General features: G+C 34.4%; 1 protein-coding gene across 1 annotated transcript in view; it reads right to left on the reverse strand.

Moving 5' to 3' along the window:
• Positions 1–21,817, reverse strand: part of LOC109848854 (RNA pseudouridine synthase 2, chloroplastic) — a 43,770-nt gene that overhangs the window by 8,756 nt on the left and 13,197 nt on the right. Inside the window, 4 exon segments of the mRNA XM_020418561.1 lie at positions 2,857–2,935; positions 15,804–16,006; positions 16,520–16,786; positions 19,976–20,119. Coding sequence (XP_020274150.1) covers positions 2,857–2,935; positions 15,804–16,006; positions 16,520–16,786; positions 19,976–20,119 — 693 coding nt within the window.

Below are 21,817 nucleotides of genomic sequence, written 5' to 3' on the forward strand. Positions count from 1 at the left end.
CCTAACTAGCGCCTAGCGCCTAAACAGTATTTAGACTGTCCACCTAGATTTTACGAGCGTTTTGGGGAGCATTGTTTGCTTACGTGGATTACACCCTGTAAGCCTTGATTGTGATTTTATGTGTCGTAGCCTACACGTCCTCCAAACTCCATTAACCTCCAAATATGAACATCTTCACTATCTCCTCCGACCTTCAGCAAAACCTCATCGATCAAACTCCATTAACCTCCAAATATGAACATCTTCACTATCTCCTCCGACCTTCAGCAAAACCTCATCGATCATCACTTAAATAAAGAAAGAAAAAAACGTTCAGAAACCGTTTAGGCGCCCGCCTAAGCGACTAAACGTTGGGCGCCAAGTCCGACGCCTAGAAGCGCCCAGCATTTAATGTAACATTGCATACAAACAAATAGCAAGATAACATAAAGAATGAATAATCATCAACATAAATATTGTGTAATCACGAGATTATAAACTAACTTACTAAGTTGAGATTTAATAGTTATGAGTCATGTCAATATTCATAAACAAACATAAGCTAATTACCAAACAACCAAGTTCCAAAAGCAACAAATAATTTCTAATTCTTAACCATTCAAAGAACAAACCAAAACCCAAACCAAAGGCCGATAATTCTGATATACTGAGCCGATAATATCGGTCGATAACTCACTTTATCTCCGCATTATCGCCGATAAACATCCAAATATAATAACCGATTTAAAATCAAACTTATCATAGCAGAAGGCCCCCAAAACCGATAAATCGTCGATAATATCGGTTTATGGACCGATATTTAAAACACTGCTATGGGGAGACGAGGTTGATTGCTTGAATCTCCTATCACTAGGTATTTTTCACTATAAGGACAGAGGCACCTACGTGGATAATGTGATCCGCATTGAGATTATTTGTTCTCCCTTTTGTCAAGCTTTTATTTCTTCAAGGGAATACCCCATGTATTTCGTCTTCCTAGGAGCTTTTCTCTCCCACTATGATGATCAGCGTGGATAGAGGGAGGCAGTTAATGCAAGCAAGAGGTAGAAGATGCAAATATTCTTTTTTTCCAAAAAAATATCGAAAGGGAAAAGGTGCTTTGGCAATTAGTTTTCCAAACACTAGAAAATGTGAAACCTAGTATGAATCTTGCTCTCTAGTTTGCCATGGGAACAATGATACATGGTCTTATTTTAAGAATGTCAAAGGACCCAACCACTATACTAAACTCCAATATTGTCGTGAAGGTTGAGGATTATAATTTTATACTCTTAATATGCTCTTGCAGGTTGAGCACCAAAGATACCTACATTTGCACGACAGTGTTTAAAAAACCTATTTAAACTTATGGAAAATGATATTTGAACATGGGTTACTATGCTATCACGTTAAAGAACTCTTCACTGCACCAAATCCTCAAAGTTATAGTGAGTAGGGCTGGTAAACGACCGAATCGAAGCGAACAGCTACCCATTCGAATTCGAATTCGGTCCATTTTCATATATTCAAATTCGTGATCATATTCGAGTTGAATTCTAAATGACCATTCGAATTCGATTCGACAATATTTATTCGTGTTCGATAATTATTCGTGAATATTCGTTTAACAACAAACTACGATTTTCTCTACATTATTCGTTTAATATTCGAGATACATATTCGTCAATTATTCAAAATTAAAAAAAATCAAATCTCTGATCAAAATTAAAAAAAAAATTGTAAGAATTTAGTCAGAGCCCAAAGTTACTGGACTTCAATTGTAGATTATATCATAACAATTTCTAATCATTACACAAATGGATAAATCAAATCTCTAATCAAAATTAAAAAAATTGTAACTTTAAGCGTCAATTTACATTTTGATGAAAGGTTTAAGGTTGGGGAGGTAGAGGCAACGTCGGTGGAGTTTCGTCGGGTTTGGGGAGGTAGCGATTGATGGAGATCTCGATGGTGAAGTCAAGGGGACTGAAGTGCTGATGAAGAGCAAGATTTGGAGATGAAGAGTCGAGACTCGAGACTCGAGGAAGGATCGAGAGGGAAGAGACCAAGACCGTCGAAACTCGAGGCCAATGGGATAAATCAACAAAGATTGAGGGAGACTGCGAGAGAGCGTGAATGTTCGGCTAGCGAGGGGGAAGAGAGTGGAGCTTGAGACAACAAGATGGCTCCGTCGGCAAGGGGGAAGAGGGCAGAGCTGAAGAGAGGGCACTCGATCCGCTGACGAGGGGGAAGACGGCGAAGTTTGAGAGAGAGCACTCAATCCACCATCAGAGTTTGAGAGAGAGAGAGAGAGAGAGCGTGTGTGCAACAAGCGTGAGATCGGGAGGCGGAAAAAGAAATGAAGGGCAAGCCCTAGATTCCATCAACTTAAGTATTTATATGGGGTAATAGTTGTAAATAAAAATTTAAGATTTGTACTATTTGCAATAAGTTTAATTAATAGGACTAAAATATAAAAAGTTATCGAATAGTTAATAATCAACCGAATCGAACGTACCTTTGGTTAAATTCTATTCATTTATAAGCCGAATACTAAAATTATTTGTTTAGTATTTAAATGAACGATCGAATCGAACTTGACTGAATATTTGGATGAATAATAACCGAACTGTTCATTAATTATTCGGTTCACTTCCAACCCTAATAGTGAGGGTGGATTAAGGGTTATAATTTTACACTCTAACAAAGAATAAATATCACAAATGGTTTTAGGTCATTCAGCAAACTTCAGGACTACAATGGTGCAAAAAATTTTGATATTTTCCCCTAAGATCAAATAGCAGGGACCAAAGAAATAAATAAGTATGATAAACATGGTTTAATTAAATAAGAAAAGGTTCAATGAATTATTGATACCTGATGGGTGCGACCTGTTTCCAACCTCCATCTCACCAATGCTGACCCCCCACCAGCAAAAACTTCAACTACTTTATACCTAAGACACAAGAAAGTCACACAAAGAGGTGCATTGAAAAGGTAAAAGATCGCTAAATTCTAAGTTGGTACCCAAATGTCCAATCTATTTACTAATGATAGTACAATACGCAAAGCAAGACAGCGATGCATCAAACGAAACCTTTCATAATTCAGTGTTTCTAGCTAATAAGATTTAAGTAATCTTGCATACGTGTTCCTGAGGTTCTCACAGAAATATTGCTATAGTATGAAGAACCAAGACTTGTGAAAAGATTAGTTAATTATCTTGCTAGAAATTGATATAGACAAAGAAAAATATTACGAAACGTTCTTATGTTGATACAATTGGTTTGAACCATACAACCATCATCATAATTCATAACTCATTGAACATTATAACAGAGAAAGAAGTACAAGTGTTAAGACCTGAGACTAATTTTCTTTTTCAGCACGTGATGTGATCAAGTATCCAACCAACAACAGTAAAGGCATCAACAGTGCACTGGGTTTGTATAAAGGAAAATAGTTTAACTAGAGAAAAGGATTAATTGACTGGGTGAGCGAGGGCTAGTACCAAGGTCATGGAATAAAAAGGAGTTAGAAGACCTGCACCTTTCAGATCATTGTCAGGTATCACTCAAAATATTCACATAAAAGGTCAGCAGATTCTTAAAATAAACCATGAAAGCTCATGCATCAGAGTAATTGGAGTCTATTTCAGAGAAGCAATTCATAAGCCTACTCATCATGGCCTAACTAGCTAAAGGACCAGTGCCACACACAGTTAACAGCCCCATGATTGGCATGCAATAGAGAAGTGTGTGTACACTAGTTTCCCTGATCTCAAGAATTAATCACAGCTAGAAAGCCTAACAGTTTATGGGAGAAGCTACCTCAAAACGCTATGATTAAGCATATGCTCGTCATAAGCAATACTAGGATCAGTGACACCATGGGAAGTTCTCATTTGAGGTATTACAAATGGTATGAGAGATAACAATCAAACTTGCCAGAGATAACAATCAAAGTTATGTAGAAATGAGTGTTACATTAGGTGCTACAATAAGCAATATGTCCCATAACACGAGGATTTGATGGACACATCTTTCGAATTCTGAAGCCACTTCTAAAATCCCTTATGCGAGAACAATGGATGCTGAACAGTGGAGCCTTCACATGCCAAGCAAACAATGCCACATGAATAATGAACAAAGGGCGAGTTGGCTTGGGATTATTGATCCCACTGAGCCTTTTTGAACTTACAAGTGGCATTCATTGAAACATGATGTTATCAGTTGTCAGGACTGAAGATGTCATGATGTTATCAGTTGTCAGGACTGAAGATGAAATGAATTTTGGGACCAGAGACAATCCCTTCCTCTATCCTTCCCCACCTCCTACTCAATAAAGTGAGTTTCACTATTTGAATTAAAATACACTATTCACTGAGATGTGAATTCAATAAAATGTTTGTGTATTAGATTTAGTAATTATGGACAAGTAAACTACCTGCAAAGTTTCATGTGATTGAATTTTTTTACAAGAAGAATTTGTCTGAGAGGAACTATTTACTTAAATTGCATGATATGGATCGGAGATAAGTTTTTCATGGTAATGATTGTCTACAAGATTGTAATATTTATGAAAATTAAATGTATACTATGAAAAAACATGCATGTGTATATGAAAAATGTTTAGCAAAGTACTACAAATTTTGATTGTTAAATATACATGTGAATTGTGAAAATGAATTCTTCATGAAAATATCTCTTGTAAATATGATTTGTATGCTTACAGCATAAATGCATATTTTGAATATGTTTCTTCCAATAAGGAAGATGGATAAACAAGGATCCAAAATTTACGGAAGATGGATAAACAAGGATCCAAAATTTTCGCTTTTGGTACTGATATTTCAAAATGATATTAAGTTTCAATAATAATTTTGCTGGTCAGGTTGCAAGATTATACAAACAATGTTACTAATGGATCTTATAAAAAAAACCCAAATTGATTTGAGTAATGAGCAGACAAAAATCTTTAACACCACTTCTAGATCCACTAGGATTGAGGATGTATGCGTAAAAAAGGAATATAAAAATGACAGGATAAGTTATTTGGTTGGGTTTCTGACTTATTTAACCCAAAAACAGTCCTAACAAAAGATTTTCTACTTCGGTGCAAAGTGAGATTATTGAACACGAACTGGTTTAATAAAGCCTAGAAATCTCTCATCTCTCCGCCTTGATTCTAATGCATTAACATTTCAAGATATAGACTGCAAGGCTGTATATGGTGGGATCCGAAACAGGACAAGGAGACAAGATTTAGATATTCCAGTTATTCTTTTTTTCTTCTATCTTTTTATTTCCTTTCCCATCTTTTCTTAGGGTTTGAATCTAACATTTTTTTCCCAAGGGATTTTACTTTATTTTCATTATATTCGGTCAATGTTTAATTTAATTTAAGATATTGACTGTACTTGGGTTAAGCGGACACAACCAGTTAAGGCATTATTTTCGATTGAACCACTTTGAGACCAATCTGAGGAAGAAGAGACTTAGGTCGGAACCTCCATCTTCGCTTCAATTCGCACTCAAAAGTCCCTTCTAGGAAATCGTCACAAATAAGACTTTTTTTTAAAGTCCTTATACGAGTATATGCTACAAACATTATCTTCAAGGATAAGGAGAACTTAAATAAAGTCACATGTAGAATTCTGATGTCACTTACATACGATAGATCGGGTTTCAGCTTATGATATCTAAAGAATGAGCATGCAAGTTTGTCCAACCCTGGAGTTTAAATTCTTAATTTCTTATATGTGCTGAAACTAGTGTTGGCAACTATTTAATTCTAGCTGTTGCCGACTATGAGATCTATGGCACATCTAGCAAAATTTTACGATCCTCATGCTGATCCAGACATATGAAGAAACCAACGACACATCAGAAACCTAACCTTACAACTTACTGGTTTCATATTAGTATTTCACATTTCTCAATGTCCCGAAATATGCTCTTCGAAAATCGAGACGATAAAATTTTTACGTTGATATGCATTAATTTCATGGCTAAAAGACCAATTTGATCCTTGAACAAGGGCCTCATATTCAAATTAATCCATGCACTTTTTTTTCCTCAAGTTAGTCTTTGTATTAACCTTTTTTAACCCTCCATTAAAATCTCTGTTAAAAAAAGGGACAATACTACCCTTAAACCTAACAAATAGATATCCGTATACGAAAGGGGGAAAAAGAACGATTGCTCATTCTTCTCCCGTCAAACGAAAAACACCACACAAAAAAATTTCCTCCCTGACTCCAAAATGAGTAACCCTGATTAATTATGGAATCAGAAGAAGTCGAAACAACCAAATGATCAACGACAAGCTTAAATCTTGACAATGTGAATTGTGATAGGTATTCGCCCTTGATGATTTTTTTTGTTACCTCTATGTTATAGTATTAGGCTTTATCATATTCTGTAAAAAATTATTATTTATTGCTTTGTTAAGATTTATTGTATTCAGTGTAAATTTGATAATAGGAACCAATTTTTCTAGTATTAAGGTTTACTATATGTTCTATAAATTTTTATCGAGAAACTTTCAGAAACTCCTATGTTATAGTGTTAGAGCTTATCCTATACGCTATAAAAAAATTTATTCGATTAGAGAATACTCATACTTAATTGCACATATAAAAATGAGGAATAAAAGAATATGAACAATATATTTTTAAAAATTTGAGCATCAGAGATCAAACCTCTTACTAGATTAACTAGATATTACGTTTTTCTTTCTTTTTTATTTTGTTCTTTTTTTTTTGCGGTCCTTTGTAATATAAAGATAGCAAGTATATAGTGCACAGATTTTTGAAAAGAATTTCTCCTTAACTTATAATTTATTAGCCCATGAGAAACTTATTGAAAAATCATGCCCACTAGCATGATTATAATAAGGAGAAATTATCAATGTCTATTTTTAGTTTAGTCCTTATTTATTGTTTATTACTTATTGTTGTGTTTTCATGGTTATGTCCAAATATGTAACTATAAAATTTCATCATAAGTGTTCATTTGGATTACATATGGTTTCACATTATTACGATGGAGGTGTTACAGATTTTGAGGGTTTAAAAGCTTCTAAGTTAACACATGACAAAGTCATGAGTTTGGTGGTTCTTAGTCTAGGACACAAGGACAGAGAAAATCTCTGGTATCGATACCTTGGAATTTTGTTTTGTACTTCATTCCAATTAATTGTTAATGATCAAGGTTTTAAATGTGGGCCGACATGTTCGACATGTTAGCCGACGTATCGGTGTGAGGGCTTGAGTGACACGACATGGGCGTTTTCAACTTATATGTCGGTTTTAGGGCCAAATCAAAAATATCAGGGTCATATCGGACATATCGACCGATTTTTTAGCCTTAAAAAATCGATCGATATGATCCTTTTTTTAGATCTGTTTTTTATTATCGGGTTTGGGTTTAGTAATTAAAATCCAAACTCGTTTGACCCGTTCTCATGTTTAAGGGTTCCTTATGAACCTGATAGAAAGAAAAGAGAAAAATTAGGGCTACAGCGGATTTGGGAACCTATCACTCTTTTTGTGAACGACGATGACATTCCCCCACCTCCATCTCAGACCCCCGTCGTCCATCTCCTGTTGTGCCCCGAAATCCGAACCCCAACCAAACCCGAGGACGGCAGGGTATCCCGTCTTCGGGATAAAGCAAAAAGGATGGTCGGTGACTCATCCGAAGGACCACAAGCAGACAAAAAAAAAGAGCCCCGGTACTGCCTCCCTACTATATCTTGTGCGCCGGTAGTCTTAGCCTCCTAGCTTATAATCTTGGTCGGTCGGCACTGGCCTCTGCTGCGATGTTAGAAATCCAGCATCGGCCAGTTGCCGCCTGCTAGAAAATTTAATAAAGTAATGCTATATTTTAAATTTAGGAATACTTAATGATATTTTAGGAGTGATATTATAACATAATGCGCACCACCCAATATGACAATCCAATATTTAGTCCATGTTCCCCCCAGATTTTCGCTATCCGACATGGTATTTTTCACGCATACCGACATGAACGCCGACATCCTCCGATATTTAAAACCTTGGCTAATGATGAAGATGTGTAGTATAAATGCCTTAGAAAAATAGGCCAAAGTCTGAAAGGAATATATATATATATATAATATACATATATATATATAATATATTTAGTATAATATTTATATATTATTAATTGTATATATAGGCCATGGATGTACCAATGTTGATAATTTGGAAACTAATCAAATTCCTAATGACGATTTATTTTCATGGGGTTTGCATTAAACACAATAATGATGATTACCATGATAGTGAGGATGAAGATTATGAAGGAGAAGGATATGAGGAATATGAATAAATTGATTACGGTAATGATAGTGATGATAATGATGTCCTATGAAGCACGGATTCGCCAAAAGGGCCCACGAATCCGTGTCCGACACGAATCGGACACGGATTCGTGCACGACACGTGCACGACACGTGTCGGGCACGGTCAAACGGTGTCCGACACGGGTCAACGGTCAAAGTTGGCCGGACACGGTCAACAGCGAGCTGGACACGGCGCAGATTCGCCAATTCGATGCAATTGCCTTCGGTATTAAAGTCTAAGCTTATAATTTTATACTCTATGGACCTGAGATTCCGGCGGTGCAGTGAACAAGGATGAAGATCATGCCGCCGAAAGACCACGCGATTCCAAGAACGCTGACGCCACCGCAGATATTGGTAGCAAACTGATGCTTGTACCCGATGACGGTGGCGACTGTGACAGAGAAAGAGTGGAGAGTGGCGAATGAATCCGTGATCGAGCGCTCTGTAGAAGACCTAGAGAGGAGGAGTCTCGGCCGAAGTCCAGCAACGACGCGCGCGGTCGAGATCGGTGTATCGGCTTACGCTGCCGGCGGTTCCTGGGCTGCCGCCTCCACGCTCACCTCTTTCAACATTTCTGGCTTTTTTTAAGGGTTTCAGTGAGCTGGTGAGAGAGAAGGGGGATTTATGGATAAGAGGAGTATTGGAGAGAAGGGTTTTGTGATGATCTGGCCGTTGATTGTGAGGTGGACGGTGGATGAATGGTGATTTTGGGTTATGAGTGATGATGGGGTTGCGTTGATGGGATACAGAGAGGAGATTGAGGGGAAGTGGGCCCCTACGACAGCAAGGCCATGTGGCGTGCCTAGGGAACGATCATCCAGCTCATATTGAGCTGTTGTCTTAATTTTTCCTGTGGCCATGGGATACGACAGTGAGGAGATTGAGGGGATTTTCTGACCTGTTGTCTTAATTTGTCCTGTGGCCAAAAGAGGAAACAGCCAACATGTGCGGGCCCTACCTATCTACATGTCTTTTCTTGATTGGCCCGGGACAGTGGATCTGTTCAAAAATTCTTAGTGTGTGTTTAGCACCTTTACAATTTAGACTAGTTTTCTCAGTGCGTGTTATTCATATATTAGTTGAATTTTATAAATTTTATATATATAATTAATTAAAAAAATTCCTTGCCGTATCCCCGTATCTTATTTTTTTGAATTTTGCCGTATCCCGTATCCGTGTCCGTGTCGTATCCGTATCCCGTATCCGTATCCGTGCATCATAGATGATGTCATTGAATATGATGATGATGAGGTGGTAGAAGTTAGGAGGAATGCAAGGGAGTTTAAGAAGAAAAATAACGGAAATAGTGAGGGAAATATGCTAGGAACAATTGACGGTACACCAAGTGAAAACCCCAATGAGGTCCATGGTCCAACTATGAACATAATGCAAGATTTTCAACTACAACTTGATGGTCACCATAGTGAGTATGATGATTCTGATAACCCTGTAACTGATGGATCAAGTGAAGAAGAGGGAGAAATTGTTAGGAAAAAGAAATGGCCCAAATTTAATCCTAACACTGACCTGCACAATGTTCAATTTTTACGTGGAGAAAGATTTGCAAGTAAGGCAGAATTTCTTGATGCTCTGCAGAACTACCGAATTGCGACTAGTTATAACTCAATCACATTTAATTATAACTATAAAGTATTAAGATCATATTAATGTATTTCAAGTATATAAAAGAGTAAAATGAGTGCTTGATACCAAAATAGTGTTTAAGGTGACTTGGAACACTACTGTAGTGTTTCAGGTGGCCTGAAACAGTCTTGAAATACAGTTTCTGATGCCTGAAATACTGTTTCGAGCTCTAAAACACTGTTTCAGGGAGCATAATAATGTTTCAAAACCTGAAACAGTGATTTCAGGTATTAAAACTATTTTTAAGGTGACCTGAAGCAGCGTTCCAGACCCGAAATCAAATTTCAGGTGCTGAAACAGTTTTCAGGTCATCTGAAACAGTGTTCACCTGAAAACAGGTCAATAGTGTTTCAAACTGTTTCATATCACCTGAAGCAGTTTTTTCAGACCTGAAATCACTATTTCAGGTCACCTGATGTCTAAACACTGTTTCAGGAGACGGCTGAAAAACTGTTCCAAGTGACCTGAAATTATTGTTTCACATGCTGAAAAAGTGTTTCAAGTCGCCTGATACAATGCGTGTAGTGTTTCTGAATCTGAAATGCTTAATTGCATTGGAGTGCCCTTAATTTCTAGTTCTTTGTTTATTTAGATTTGTTCAGTTGTTTTTTATTTAAATATCAAGGAAGGGAAGGGTCATATGACAGGTAGCAATTATCAGGAGAGAGGTCATAATAGAAGACAATGCAAAAAGCCTCTCATTGCTGTGAATCCTAGGCCTAAGAAGAAAGTTAGTATTTATTGTTCATAAGCACTTCTTTATTTACTAGTATAGTGCACGTGCGTCGCACGTGGACATATTTGTTTTATGTTCTAATACTTTACATAATTCATTATTTAATTAATGGAAGAGTTTTATTTTGAATGTAATTATAACAACATTTGAGGACTTATTTGTAATTTTCTTATAATTTAGATCATATACTTCTTTCAATCTTCTTAAGATTTAAGTTATGAACTATATAGGGGTTTATCTGTAAAAAATTATGAAGTTTCAGTATTTTTCTATAAATATATGAAATTTCAATGGTTTTTGTGAAAATTATGAAGATCCATGGTTGTTTGTGAAAAAATTCAGGGTTATTTTGTGAACATTGGCAAATCATGAAATACCCTAAAGATACAATTTTTTTTAATCTTAAAAGACAGTTCTATTTACTTTATAATTTAAGATAATGAATGATATTTAATAACTACTGGTAGTTTTATGTGCAAATTTAGAATATAGTTTCAACATTAGGGAGGTTATAATATACTTATTATATAAAAAAATTTACCCAAAAGACAAAAATTCCAAATTTATTCATTACTTTTATGTTAAGTGTGTCAGCTATTCTAGTTCATATTAATTATCTTTCTTTTTGCTAATTCATTATAACAAAATAAAATTCTCACTTTCACCTTCTCTCTCTTCTATTATCATATAATTAGTAACATGCTACAAAAAATATATCTACTAAGTTCATGGATAATACAATATTTCTCTGAAATCACAATTAAGTACATAGTAATAATTATAGAAATAGAAAAAAAAGTTCATTAAAACCCTCCCAAATTAGACCTCAAACTTTAGCCTCAATCCGAATTCTCCACATTTCCTTGTATCAATCGTATCCTCAATCCGCATATAGTCATCAGTCTAACAATCACATCAGTATAAAGTATAATCCGAGTAAAGCTCAGTACTTCCTCAGCACAACTTCAATCGTCTTCAACCCAACTTTGCCGTTCTCTCTTCTGAAGGGATAATGTTTTCACTGGCGAGCTTGTATCATCCAAATATCATAGTAAAGCCATGGGGTGAGTATAGGATGATGTTAGGGTTGTAAAAGATGAGTGTAAATCTAAATCATCAAATGAGTAAATCTAAATTTAAATCAAGTAAGGGCTATTATAATAAATAAAAAAACAGGCTCTTTGGATTTCGTAACAGTCAAATGTAATTGCCACTTAAATAAAAACTACAATTAAAAATGTAACTCTCATTTCAAGTATGCACGAATGCATGCACTAATGACATTTTAAGTTGACACTTTGTTTGCAAATAGAAACATTTATTATTAGTTTGTCATATGTGCGTTTTAAGTGGAGGGGTTACAAAAAATATAAGCTAATATTAGTGGATAATTAATAGGAGAGTTATATCATTATTAAGATTGTATGCATGTAAGCATTTTAAGTTGACACTTTGTTTGCAAATTGAAACGTATATTATTAGTTTGTCATATGTGTGTGCATTCGATTCTCAGCTATTATATCAAATACAACTTACAATCTTAAATTTTTTTATGATAACATTAATATTGGATTAGTGGAGGGGTTATAAAAAATAGAAGTTAATATTAGTGGACAATTAATAGGAGAGTTATGTCATTATTAAGAATGTATGCATGTATATGTATGTGTTTATATGTATGCAATTTTTTTATGATAACATTAATATTAGATTAGTGGAGGGGTTACAAAAAATAGAAGTTAATATTAGTGGACAATTAATAGGAGACTTATGCCATTATTAAAAATGTATGTATGTATATGTATGTGTTTATATGTATGCAAGTATGTGTTTTATGGATGCTTATATGTGGTTTGGAGGGCATTTTTGGAAGAAATGTTTTAACATACCAACACACTTTTATAATAGTATTAGATTTGTGATAATAATAGATCACTAATACTATTTTTTTTAATAATGATTTTCAGAGCTCTAGCAATACAGAGGTAAATGAAAATGAAGTAAAAAAAAATGGGAATAAGGGATGTCGAGGGCAAGGAAATGAAGAAAGTCAAGAAAATGAATATGGAATGAATGCTAGTCAACTAACACATGATGGAAGCAATGAAACAAGTGGCAGTCGACTAACACAAGGAAGTCGAAAATTGCAAGTCGGATGAGAAAAAATCATAGCAAAAAGAGGAACATTCTGATGGAAGAAAGTAGCACCTCAACTAAAATGAGGCCAAAGTTGTCGGTAAGCAAGGCTTTATATATTGGTTATCGGGGATTTATCGGACAGTCAAAATTTATATCGGATAGCAAATATCGAGGATATATCAGGGATAAGTAGTATTTATCAGAGTGATATTATCAGATGGTGATATACATAATATAGTATTCTAAAATGTAATCTAACCATACCTAATGAACTATGAACATACCAAAATGTAAATAATTATGTTTAGCATCACTAACCAATGGTAGAAACCCAGGTCGGGTCGAGTGTAAAGTGCATTGAATACGTGCTCGTTGCTCGAAATTAAAACTCAAGCAAAAGGCCAATAATTCCGATTTTTGGGCCGACAATATCGGTCGATAACTCACTTTATCGCCGCATTATCGGCGATAAACATCCAAAATTGATAACCGATTTAGAATCGAACTTATCATAGCAAAAGGCCCCCAAAACCGATAAATCGCCGATAGTATGGATTTATCGGCCGATATTTAAAACAATGCCGGTAAGCGATATAAATTCTACTATTTCGAGCATCTTTTTAAAGATTAATTAGTGATTTTGTGATAATTTCATCCTCCTATAAGTCAAAAGGTCATCACAAGGAGTTGTGACATCCACTGAAGCAAGACCGCCTCAAAGAGAAGTTGCAATAAGTCACAAAGGCAAAGGAAAAGACAAGCAAAATGTGTCATGGGGTTATGGTCTTTATAATGGGGATATCTTCAACCCGATGACTAGACGGCCTCTATCAAGACCTCAGATTGGGCTACAGAGAGTACCACTGTCACCGATAACTCACACTGCTTTGTAAAACATGCCACCACCAAGAGGCACAAGTAGTATGCAGATATTCAAATGGAGGGCCAAAACTGTTTAAAAATTACTGATATGAGAGGAAATCAACAAAACACATAATTTAGAAGGTTTGAGCATATGAAGGTTAGGGATTTCTTTTAAGATGCAATGGTGGACATAATCTTAGAAAATAAGTTATAATTTTTATTTTCTTTTGTCTGAGTACTTGATGTGGACGCCTTCTTCTACAAGTAATATTTTGGTTCTAATTTTGTTATTTTATGAGTAATAATTTGTTTTGTAATGTTTTCTGTTTTCTTTACTATAATGGATTGCAATGCTTCTGCGGGAATCATTTATCATCACTGATTATGCTCACCAGCTCATGCCATATTCCAAGCCTCTTTTAGCTTTCATATTGAGATGCTAGTTCTTAATTTATATTGGAATTACTTATACATTTTTACTTTGTTCTACAATTTACTAGTCTAACTGGTTAGAGCTAGAGGGTTTCTACAAATTTAATAATTAATATTGGAATTTCATTAACAAAATGGTAATTATTAGATAGAGCTAGATTTCTACAAAATATTTGAGAAATAAAGTTTAACAAAGATATGGACGAGAATTCATCGGGGTCTTAGGACAATTTTTCACAAATGGCCACTAGTACAGAGCTTTTACAAGCACACACTATATATGCAAAATATTTACATGTGAAGTCTGCAGTTCTCTTGGATAGTGCTAAATAGTTCGTCTAGATTGATACAATTCCCCTTCATTAATTTCAGTAATTTTGAACTTCATATAACTTCTGAAGAGTAGTACAGGGATGAAATTGAGAAAAGTATGAGGATCAATTGGAATATGAAGCCTGACGGTAATATGGTCATAAGCAAAAAACTAACACCCAAATTTTAACGGAAGTTAGAAAAGGACTTAGTTCGTAACTGAGGTAGAATACAAGGACTAAGTTGAGAGAAAAAACGTGGGGATCAATTTAAGTATGAGGCCTAGTACGGGAACCAAATTGGCCTTTTAGCCTAATTTCATCTAATTCTTCAAAAGTAAATGTCCCTATGCATTCCTAGATAGTCATAAACAAATTGTCTTGGGATGGTAAGGGATGAGTAAGTAAGATAGAACTTACGGTATAAAAAGATACGTTTCGGTAGACACCCTATCTGCTAACCTATTGTACAAAATTCGAGGGACCCGTATCAGATTCCAACAGGGTATGAAATAATTGGACCACGGTTGACACCCCTATCCAAGTCACTAGTATCTGTCACGGTCTCACCACCAACGATCAACACTAGCCTAGACACAAATATAAAAGGGAAGAAACCTATAGAGAGGTCTGTAGGTTTACACATTCCAATGATTCTTGTCCAAAATACTAGAATTAAGCCCTGAAATTATGATAAGGGTCCAACATCATACTTAATATGATAGCCACCTATTCAAAAAGGTGTACAGGTGACCAGAGGGTACATATGATAGCCACCTATTCAAAAGGAAAACAATCCATAAAAGAGGACACATTAATCTCCATTTCCATAATTACTTCAGGAAGAGCCCAGAGATGTTTCAAAATTGTATATTTTAACAAGAATGCTATTTTCCTATTAAGTCTTATTAAAATATACCAACGATAATGCTAAAATAACTATAATTTAATTTGGAAGTTTATTTATTTGCAGACTTACAAAAATGATTATTTTCCCTGGATCAAGGCTATAACTAGAACCAAACCTGGGATTTTCATAAGCAAAACCACTCCCCTTTTACCACTAAGCAAGGTATTAGTGGTTTCAGACTTTCAGTATAACACTTGGCCCTACTTGTTTTTGACTGCTTCTTTTCTCTGCATCCAAGAGAACTTTATAACTTTTTACAGACAACAAATTGATTCTTTCACACGTTTTTCTAACCTTCAACTCTAAGTGGCAAAAGTTGGATTGACAAAGTAGGAATAAACTCTTGTTGAATTACACGCATTATGCTACAAGTTGAAAATATGCACTAAAAGAAACAATACAAAGAATGAATCACCTACTAGCAGCATAGCGAGCATGTTTACTGTTCTTCAGCCCAGGAACAGCAGCCATGCGAATCCGATTACTCGAATCACGAGCAATTGGAACCTCAATACGTCCAGAATCAGGACGAGGAACTCCAGAAGTAAGACTGATGTACACACGATGGATGATATGATTCTTAAACTGTTCCGCTAAATGGGAATGAGAATGTTCATCCTGTTATTGAGGAAAACCAATGTAATTAATTCTTTTGAGACTCACATTATGAATCAAATCAGTGCAAATAAAAAAAGAAAAACACGACTTGGACAATATCAAAGATGTTTGTGCAGGGATAAACGAAATATGTATGAGATATTTCTTACCATGGATAATGTGCTAGATAAGAAAATGACAGAGACATGTCTTCCCAAAAACATGGTGAGGTAAAAAAAATCTTTTTCCCTCCTCAAATACATTATATACATTATAAACACTATGATCAACTTGCTTCATTAAATACATTAAAAAAACATTTGTTGCTTACTTATCAATTCAAAAATATACAGAATGAATCTGAAATTAGATAAAAACTTGAGGTTTCGAGAAATTTAAACTTATAATGATAATGTGTTTCCCACAAATGTACAACTATAAAAGACGGCTAATGTATAAGATACAAGGTCCCAAAAGAGAATCCAAGAACCTGATGTTAGAAATGAATGGTTAAAAGATAAGTGGAGAAGTCACCTTTGCTATAACAAGTAATCCACTTGTACCCTTGTCTAGCCTGTGTACTATCCCAGGGCGCACAAGGGCGTCATTGTTGTCTGAACTGAACTCTTCGATCGACTGATCAATGGGGAAATCTTCAATCTCATTATCAGAAGAGTCAATACATTCCTCACTTTCTATGCACCTTTTGTTGTCCGTGCATGCAGCAGTTGGAAGCCTACAATGATTAAGTACGGCATTTACTAATGTGCCATTAGCATTTCCAGGTGCTGGGTGAACAACCTTGAAATCACAAGAATAAGTAATTTAGTGATAAAATGGTAAGCAGACGGGAAAAACATCATTAGACCAAAAAATTGCATAAGGACTGCTGACTATGAAAAAGTACTGAATAATCTACCAGAACCTGCTGATCCTCATGCTGAAGCTCTTATTAGAGATAATACCAAAACAAATGCATAAGGACTGATTCTTAATAAATGTACGTACTCATTCCACAACTGATTCAACAAAGACAGAGAGGTCAATAAAATATAAAATAAAGTTGCACTATATCCATTCCAGGGACATCAATCGACACATTAGTCTTCTAATGATTAATTTGCTTCCTACAAAGTCGGAGTGGGTGGTGCTATATCTAACATCCAATTGTAACATGTTTGAAGTTCTTCCAAAACAATTAAATTTTCTAATTTCCTATGCACAGTTGATGCGATACAACTGTGTTCAATCAGTACTACTAATTGTTCGGTGGATCTTAGCTGAATGGATGATAGGTTCTCATTCGAAGAAGAAAAGGTAGTACTGAATTATTATGATGAAATGACTTGTTTGTCATAAAGTAAGATGAAATTGAACTTTTCTTGAAAGTAACTGCAGGAGTCAAGTGAACACTATTATGAGGCCATACTTCTGCAGACATTGGTTTAAAGTAATGACTGGATCCTCAGCAATGTGTCAAGAAAGGATGATGATAAAGGATCATGAATTGGTTTTCTCTCTTATTAAAAAGATAAGCTGAACCCAAATTGATACAGATATAGTAGACAAATGCCTAGATTGCTGCAATCCAAATTAAAACAATGTGACAATACCTAGATGTTAGAGATGACACAAGTCAAGAAAGGACAATGGAGGATCGTGAATTAGCCTTCTATCCTAATAAAAATGTGTTATTGGTTATGATCAAGTAGACTTATCTTACGAGGTAACAGGTAATAATCAGAAGTCATTTCAACATAGCAATAACATTAATACTCAATGAATCAAGCTTTGAACTAAGGGGGGTTATTCATTGGGACATTTGAGGGGATAATGGGATAATTTTAGGGATTCTATTTCATAGTGTTATTCATTGGGACAATGGAACAAGGATATGACCTTTTTGTGTTATTGGTTTTTTGGAACACTAGTGAGACAATTTCACCACTTGGGAAAAAATTATCCCACTTATATACAAAAATTTTATCCCAATAGTAAAAATTTACCCCATCCTCCATATTGGAACAATTTTGTTCCACTTTGGAACAATTTTGTTCCAATTTGAAGACAATTGGGATAATTTTCAAACCTTTTTATATTACTTAACTAATACATGCTAATTATATTATAAATATATGAATGATTAATAAAATATAAAGTAATAATATATTCAATATATTATATTATGTTATCATGTAATAAAATAAAATATTATTATAGTTTAATTTATATGTATAATTTATTTTATGATATTTATTATATATTATTATGCAATATCACATACTATATTATATAATAGTACAACATATTTACTATAATATCATATAATATTTTAATAACATATATTATTATATAATATATTATATTAATTGTAGTTGATATTTTATTGTAGCAATTATATTATAGTGTATTATATTAAACCAATATAATAATATAGTATAATATAATAACATTTATATATATTATGATATAATATAATATAATACTATAGTTTGAAATAATATAATATATTATACTAATATAATATATTATATTAATTGTAGTTGATATTTTATTGTAGCAATTATATTATAGTGTATTATATTAAACCAATATAATAATATAGTATAATATAATAACATATTAAAATTAATAAATATGTTAGTATATTACATTTAATTATAAAATATAATATAATATAAGTCATTTCATGTGATCATATTATATTATATTAAATATCATATTATTAAAATATTATATTAAATATAATGATCTTATATTATATTAATTATTATATAGTATAGCATGCTAATATAATATAATACAATATAATATAATAAATAATAATATTAATTAGTAATTATAGTACAACATATTATATTTTAATTTAAAGTAAAATAATGTTTATATTATTAATTAGTAATTATAGTACAACATATTATATTTTAATTTAAAGTAAAATAATGTTTATATTATAATGATATACTAAATAATATACTAAACCAATTGGATAAGTTAATTTAGAAGTAATTAATAGATAAAATTATATTTTAATAAGGTGTCACATCATCAATTATCCCACATGAATTGTCAAATCAAATGCTCAAATTGTCTCATTATCCCACTTATCTCACTTTACCCCACTCAAAACATCCCAAAGGGATAAAATTGTTCCATTGGAACAATTTTCCCACTTGGCCCCAATTTGTCCCAACCAATAACCCTCCCTAAGCCTACAATAAAGCCATCATGTGTTCCCTTAAACAATATGGGAAGCTAATATAAGGACCTTAAGGATTTATTTTAGAAGATGTTCTTATAAGAAAGCTGAAGTTACCAGGTGAAAAAACTTAGATGGATACATTCACAATGGTTTTCCCATTGAGAGTATAACAGAGAGTATCCTGTCATTATGAAATAGCATGACTTATTTGCTAAAAAGCTCTTTCAAGAACTAAGAAAAATATACAAAGAGGAAATAAAGCGAGTAAGTCAAAAGGAGAATAGAGCTACATGCAGACAAGCTCATTTAAGAAGTAGGAAATTTAATGTAAATAAAGAACATATAAATGAAATACATCTTGTTTTTTAGAATAATTACTAGCTTTTATCATTCAAAAGACATCTACTATCTATGTCTCAGTTTGTTTATTTATTTCTTGATGTTATGTATGTATGCATGTACATATGTATGTTATATATATAGTTTTTAGAAAATTCCGTCTGAACAGAGATAAACCCCAACCACAGAATTATCCGAAATGAAAGTATTTCTAACCTTTCAAATACATAATATCTAATATATATTACAATAAATTTTTTGTTAGCAAAAATGTCTTGCATAATTTTTGTCCAAATTGAAAATAAAAACTAAACTTAATATAACCTGACTACAAGTACAATAGATATCATCATAGACCAACTTATGGGGCAAAGCCAGTCGATTATCTCCTCGTGGAGAAAGGTTAATATAGATACTCCAGAAATGGGATAATAAAGATAATGAATTACCATGTGTGCAGGTTTATTTACAACTAGAACATGAGCATCTTCAAATACAATATCCAGAGGTATATCTTCTGGTTCGGCCCTTAAGGGTTGCAATTCAGAAACAGTACAACTAACTTTATCTCCTTCCTTAATTCTATGTGAAACCTGCTAAGATAAGAAACAGAACAGCAATGTAACATTTCATGACAAGAACTAGGAAAATAGTGAACAAGAATCAGAGAGTAAATACATTCAGAATTCCTAAGGGATCCAAAGAACTAAAAAGTTAGAAACATTTAAGTATCTTGAGCACTTGCAATCACAACGAAGGATTCAGAACAGAATGGAGACAGAAATTACTAGGGAAATAGAAATAAAGCTCTGAACTAGAAACATGCATAGGACATTAGGACGTATTATCAATATACATTTCCCCATTCAGAAAAAAGATGAAATGGAGCTTCTAGCTATCAGAACAAAGTATTATATATATATATATATATATTATATATATTATATATATATATATATATATATACACACATATATATATATACATATAATATATATATACTATATATATACATATATATATATATATATACATATATATATACATATATATATATACATACATATATATATATATAATATAATATAATATATATATATATATTGTTAGCATGTCATGAGTTATGTAGTATTGGAATGTGGGTTTATGTGGGTTATTGGATATGCGTTTAGTCTGGATGTTCAAAGCTCGTATATGGATAGTTGTAATCCCACGGCCGGGTTTTTATTAATTACTTCATCCCTCCTACAGGTATTGAAAGTACTGTAGGTTTTTAAAAAAAACCCTAAGACAGCCGTCACGCTATCCTCCTCACCAAGCTATCTCCGCCACCTCTCCTCCTCTCTCCAGCCCTTTCTACTGCCTCCCCACCACCCTCCGACCACCCCCATCCTCACTGTTGGCCAGCCAGAACCAACGCCCTAAGCACCTTGGCCGTCGGGTTTGGGGCCATGGTTTAGGCTGATCAGCCCCCTAAAATCCTTCTTCTTGCTACTCTAGGGTCTCCTATGTTGTGCATGACCCCCTCGTGACTATTAGTGCATGTTAGTGTGTTCCTGCTTGTTGCCTACCCTTCATGGCCTCTTCCTCCAAAAACTCACATGATGCGTGGCTGAGGAATCTCAGTGGTACATCCATCAAGTTGAATGGAAAGAACCATCTTTTGTGGGCCCAAGCGTTCGAAGTGTTTCTCGGTGCTCATCGGAAGATCAAGCACATTACTCAAGATCCACTTGATGCGAAAGATGCTACCTACAAAGAGTGGTTAGCCAATAACTGTGGGGTGATTTTCTAGCTTGTGAAACTATGGAGGAAAATATTTCTCGTGGTGTGATGATGCTCAAGCCGGCAAAGAAGATTTAGGATACACTGAAGAGTACCTATAGCAATGAGAAAAACATCTGACGTGTATGTGAACTCTATGAACAACTATTCACTCGACAGCAAGGAGACCAATCAGTTCAAGACCTCTATACCTCTCTTCGAGCACTACTAGATGAGTTGGAGGTCTACCAACCGTTTGTTACTGACATCGCCAAGATGATGGAGTATTGTGAAGAACTTGCGGTGGCAAAATTCATGTCTACACTCAAGCCCGACATCACCTCTCAGATACGTGGACATATCCTTGGAGGTGACACTATACCATCATTGTCGACGGCCTTTTCTCGTGTTCTGCAGATCTCCACCAGCGCTTCTTCTCCACACACCGATCAGACTGGCTTGGTCAGTTATGGACGAGGATGTGGATGTGGCCGTAGACATGGTGGCAGTCGCCACTCGGGGAGAGG

The sequence above is a fragment of the Asparagus officinalis genome, chromosome 7 (assembly GCF_001876935.1).
Source record: "Asparagus officinalis chromosome 7, Aspof.V1, whole genome shotgun sequence".
NCBI classification, from domain to species: domain Eukaryota; kingdom Viridiplantae; phylum Streptophyta; class Magnoliopsida; order Asparagales; family Asparagaceae; genus Asparagus; species Asparagus officinalis.